The 5,627-nt window shown below is 37.7% G+C and overlaps 1 protein-coding gene across 5 annotated transcripts in view; it reads left to right on the top strand.

The window, feature by feature from the left end:
* RECK (reversion inducing cysteine rich protein with kazal motifs) overlaps positions 1 to 5,627 on the top strand; it is an 83,846-nt gene that overhangs the window by 40,098 nt on the left and 38,121 nt on the right. For 4 of the 5 annotated variants that reach the window (XM_007127517.4, XM_024126429.3, XM_028493814.1 and 1 more), the window contains 2 exons: positions 1,515 to 1,548; positions 3,784 to 3,981. In XM_007127517.4, coding sequence (XP_007127579.1) covers positions 1,515 to 1,548; positions 3,784 to 3,981 — 232 coding nt within the window. The remainder of the gene's footprint in view (positions 1 to 1,514; positions 1,549 to 3,783; positions 3,982 to 5,627) is intronic. The other variant, XM_024126430.3, reaches the window with a different exon arrangement.

The raw sequence follows: 5,627 nt of genomic DNA, 5'->3' as shown, positions 1-5,627 counted from the left end.
AAAAGAAACATGGATGAAGAGAAATATAGAAAAGACCACTATTAGAGAATACCACGAATATTTACTTTTCACTATTTTATATTATTTGATGAGATGTCTAACAGAAAGAATTCATACTGGGTGAATTCATTAGCCCTTATCTATGGGTCCTGGGCATTTTGTTTTGCTTTGGATAAATCAAGTGTGGTTTATTCCTACAGTAGAATATTATTTAGTAGAGAAAATGCAGTACAGCTTCACACAACTACATAGATGGATCCTTGAAGCTAGGTTTTATTTATTTATTTATTTATTTATTTATTTATTTTTTTTGTGGTATGCGGGCCTCCCTCTGTTGCGGCCTCTCCTGTTGCGGAGCACAGGCTCCGGACGCGCAGGCTCAGCGGCCATGGCTCACGGGCCCAGCCGCTCCGCGGCATGTGGGATCCTCCCAGACCGGGGCGCGAACCCGGTTCCCCTGCATCGGCAGGCGGACGCGCAACCACTGCGCCACCAGGGAAGCCCAAAGCTAGGTTTTAAATGTCAGTAAAGCTGATCCTTTAATAAGTCTAGATCACGTAGCCAGCTTGGAAGTTAGTTGCAAATAAAAGCCAAAATCATCTCTATTCATTAATAAGGGTGTACTTGTTTTCCATCTACCTTTTATTTATGCACATATTCTTTAAGAATTTATTCTCTTCTAAGTGTGCTATTAATCATAGTCTACAAGCCCTGATTATCCAAATAGCTTTGTACAAGGAATTTTTTGTTTGTCTTGTTTTGTTTATTTTTCTTACAATGACTTTAACACAGTGTGATATTTTCCGAACAGTGATCTAAGAGATCTAAAAACTTTAATTCTAGTCTCAGATTCTACTTTTGACTTGCTCTGTGACCTGGGGCAGTCTCTTCCCTGCTAAGGAAATGGTTTCTTTATCGGTAATATGGTAGAGAGATTCCCCAACTCTGGCCCCAGTATGGCTACATAAGAATCATCTTTGAGGCCTTGTTTAAAATTTAGATGTCTGTGCTTCATTCCCAAATTCCAATTCTGTAGTCTAGGGTAAGGCTTAGGAAGCCCAGGTGTTCTAGTGCATGGCCAGATTTGAGAACTATTAGAGGTGATCTCTAAGGTCCTTTCAACTCTAAAATGCAGTGGTTATATGAAATATGTATTTCCCTAAATAACCTTTATTATATTATTTTCTGAAAGCTTTTTTATGTTCTACAAGAAATAATCGAGATTACTACATTGTACTTTCCCCATACGCACATTGGTACAGCTTTACATAAACTTAGTTTGCTATAATGTGGTCAGCTTATGGCTTGGGTGATAATCTTGATCCCCCAAATGTATTAGAAGATGGTTTCTCTTTTCACCAGAATGCTATATCATAGTTTCTTTGTTTTTAATCTTGGATTTAGAGAAGGATTAAATAGTTTGATATCCTGATTTCTGTATAACTATAAAAGTGGAATAAAATTAGAAATTCTGTGTGGTTGTTAATTTCTGTTTGTTTTCCTTTAATTTACAGAATGCTCTTTTCAGTTGCATTAGCAGAAATGAAAGTAAGTATATTGTTGATGGTTATACAAGCAATCCAAAGAGCAAAACACGGTTTACAGAATATGATTTAGCTGTTATAAATATTGCCAAAACTCTGACATTATAACTTAGGCTGTTACTAAACCATCTGAAGGAATGTGCACAGCAGGATTCTGATAGGCTCTTTCCTCTGGAGTGTTTGGGCCATTCATGAATTCTAACAATTCCCATGTCCTAATTACAGATTTACAAAGCAGATATCAGTGCTGGGTGTTTTAGAGGAAAATCATGCCCCACTTGGAAAAACAGGAAGTTGAGCACTCCCATGTGATATAAACAGAAGTTGAACACTCCCACGTAATATAACGTAATATTATTGCAGCACTTGCTGAGGGCTGCCTCTCAGTTCATTCAGCAGATATTCACTGACTACTTGCTCTGTGCAGGGCAGGTGCACACCTGTGTACAACCTGTACACAAAGAACTCTGGGACACGGTCGGTATGGGATAGAGTTACTGATAAGGTGCCGCGGGAGTTCAGAGGAAGGAGGGATCACATCTTGCAGGGGAGCTTAGAGGTGACTTCATGGAGTTGGTAGCTGAACTGGGCCTTGAAGGATGGACATGATGTGAGCAGTAGAGATTGGAGGAAGGGCATTCCAGCTGAAGGGAACAGCGAGAGCAGTTGGAGATGGGGAAACACGTGTGAGGAGTAAAGAGTTGTTAGGTGAGCTTGGCAGTGGGGTGTATTAAAGTATAAGAAACATTAGCTGTCTGTACTTTATCTTCTACTCTTTCTAACTGGCGTTTAGTTCAAGATTTTCCATATAGTCTTTAGCACATAATCCTATATCCTCCCACACTGTGAGGAAGCCAGCCTAATTGGGGCATCAGAAGACAGGCATCTTTGTCCTATTCTCACTTGTCTCCTCTGTCCTCAGCATCCTTCACTCCTGCCCCCAGTTTTAGCTTCATTGAAGTTGACAGTGATAAATGTAGCCATTAATGATTGTTCTTTGTGATTAAAATAAACAATTCAGCAATGAACAATGTAAGTTTGTTAGTAATTTCAAATCAGAAACTTAGCTGGCACAATAGGTATGAAACAGTTTCCTTGTCCAGGAAAGAGGCTTGTCTTGCTATCAGTTTAGTCCTACTTTAGTTCATTTGTATATGATTTTATCATTATCATTATTTCTGGAAGTCGCCTGAGTTTCCTGCTCATTCCTTGGTCTGTGGAATCCACCAGAAACCTGATTCTGGTTCCTCTATAACCATCCCTAATTATTATCAGAGGTTTCCTACCTGCCATTTTCTTAACCTTTTCCGGCCATACCTCTACCCTTTTGGCTCCCTTCAGCCTCCCACAGACCCCTTAGCCTCTCCTATGAGGACCTCTTGCTCTTCATTATAAATCCCACATCTGTACCCCCAGCCACTCATCCTGCTCTTCCCAGATACCTTAAATAGTCCACCTTGATTTTTAAAAATACATACATCCAGAATCATTTATTCCAAATGTGGGTTTTACTTTTCAGTGTTGAAGCAAGTCATATCAGTTATGAGGTGAAGACTTTCAATTTAGGCATAGTCTTGGAGATTTTCAAACAGTATAGAACTTTTGGGATTTTGTTTCAAGATAGACAGTTATATAATTTGCAAATTTATGAAGTGGTCCTGATATCTCTTAGTTTTTACTGGTCCCATTTTATAAATGTGAGGTATTTGGGGTTTTGTTTTATTTTGATATGTTTGATTTGTTTTGCTTTGGTTTGCTTTGTTTATGAATCTCCACAATCTAACGTGAAAAGAAGCTATTCCAGTGGTTCTCAACATGGGTGCTATTAGCATTTTGGGAGACAGTTTCAATTCTATGAGACTTTCCTGTACGTTGCACAGCATTTAACAGCCCTGACCCCCATGTGCTAAATGCCAGCAGTCATCCTTAAGTCATCATGAAAACCAGAAACACTTCCACATGCATCCAAATTCTCCCAGGGGCTGGTACTGCTCCTGCTGAGAACCACTGCACTATAGACTATAAGTTGACAAATAATGACTTTCTCAGACCAGTGAGCACCTGAATGTCCCCATGGCCATGCTTATAGTAGTGCTGAATTTAAGTACGTGTCTTCTATGGCATGGTTTTATTTCTGAAATTCAAAAAGGCACATATTGTTCCATCATTATTATGATGATTTAATGTTAGCAAATAGCTGATTTCATTTCAATGTAATCTCCTTTTTTTTTTCCCCTAGTGGGCTCAGTTTGTTGCAGTTATGCAGGCCATCACACAAACTGCCGAGAATACTGTCAAGCCATTTTTCGAACAGACTCTTCTCCTGGTCCTTCTCAGATCAAAGCAGTGGAAAATTATTGTGCCTCTATTAGTCCACAATTAATACACTGTGTAAACAATTATACCCAATCTTATCCAATGAGGAACCCAACAGATAGTAAGTAAAAGCCACATATTCCTCTCATTTCAATCTTTGGTAAAATAATTTGTAAAAAAAAAAAAAGAAGTAAATTCTTGAAGATATCTACAGTCTGGGTCATCTGAGAAATACCAGACTTCCTTTGGTCTTTAGATTTGGCAGACTGGATATTATCATCACAGCTAAAAGATGCCAAGAAAGACAGGGCTGTCAAGGGTATGAAGAAACAGGCACTCTATTCTGAAGTGGGAAAATTCACTGGTATGGATATATTAAGAGGGAAAATTCGGTTATGACCATGAGAATTTCAAATAATCATACCTTTTAATCTAGCAATTCCATTTCTCAGAAATTATCCTTCACAAAAACTCACAAATTTTCAAAAATACATCTACTCATATAAAGGATGTTTACTACAACATTGCTGGTATAGAGAAAAATTTTAAATGACCTAAACATCCACCAATAGGATGTTGATTAAAGTTGATTAAGTAAATTATATATCTCTATAATAACAACATTATACAATCAACATACTGGAAGATGTATTATGTAAATCAATGAAGTTAGAACACTCCCTCACACAGTACACAAAAATAAACTCAAAATGGCTTAAAGACTTAATTATAAGACATGATACCATAAAATTCCTAGAAGAGAACATAGGAGAAACATTCTCTGACATAAATTTTAGCAATATTTTCTTAGGTCAGTCTCCCAAGGCAAAAGAAATAGAAGCAAAACAAACAAATGAGACCTACTCAAACTTGTAAGCTTTTGCACAGCAAAGGAAACCATAAACAAAATGAAAAGACAACCTATGGACTGGGAGAAAATATTTATATACAACGTGACCAACAAGTGCTTAAATTCCAAAATATACAAACAGCTTATACAACTCAATATCAAAAAAATAAACAACCCAATCAAAAAATGGACAGAAGACCTAAATAGACATTTCTCCAAAGAAGACATACAGATGACCAGCAGGCACATGAAAAGATGCTCAGTATCGCTAATTGTTAGAGAAATGCAAATCAAAACTACAATGAGAGAGAGGACAGACAGCAGAAGCAAGAAGAACTACAATCCTGCAGCCTGTGGAACAAAAACCACATTCACAGAAATATAGGCAAGATGAAAAGGCAGAAGGCTACCTACCAGATGAAGGAACAAGATAAAACCCCAGAAAAACAACTAAATGAAGTGGAGATAGGCAACCTTCCAGAAAAACAATTCAGAATAATGATATTGAAGATGATCCAGGACCTTGGAAAAAGAATGGAGGCAAAGATCGAGAAGATGCAAGAAATGTTTAACAAAGATCTAGAAGAATTAAAGAACAAACAAACAGAGATGAAAAACACAATAACTGAAATGAAAAATACACTAAAAGGAATCAATAGCAGAATAACTGCGGCAGAAGAACAGATAAGTGACTTGGAAGACAGAATGGTGGAATTCACTGCTGCAGAACAGAATAAAGAAAAAAGAATGAAAAGAAATGAAGACAGCCTAAGAGACCTCTGGGACAACAGTAAACGCAACAACATTCGCCTTATAGGTGTCCCAGAAGAGAAGAGAGAGAGAAAGGACCCGAGAAAATATTTGAAGAGATTATAGTCAAAAACTTCCCTAACATGGGAAAGGAAATAGCCACCCAA

This window comes from Physeter macrocephalus, chromosome 9 (assembly GCF_002837175.3).
Source record: "Physeter macrocephalus isolate SW-GA chromosome 9, ASM283717v5, whole genome shotgun sequence".
NCBI classification, from domain to species: domain Eukaryota; kingdom Metazoa; phylum Chordata; class Mammalia; order Artiodactyla; family Physeteridae; genus Physeter; species Physeter macrocephalus.
The sequence above is the reverse complement of the archived record's forward strand: the minus strand, read 5'-3'. Positions and strand labels throughout refer to the sequence as shown.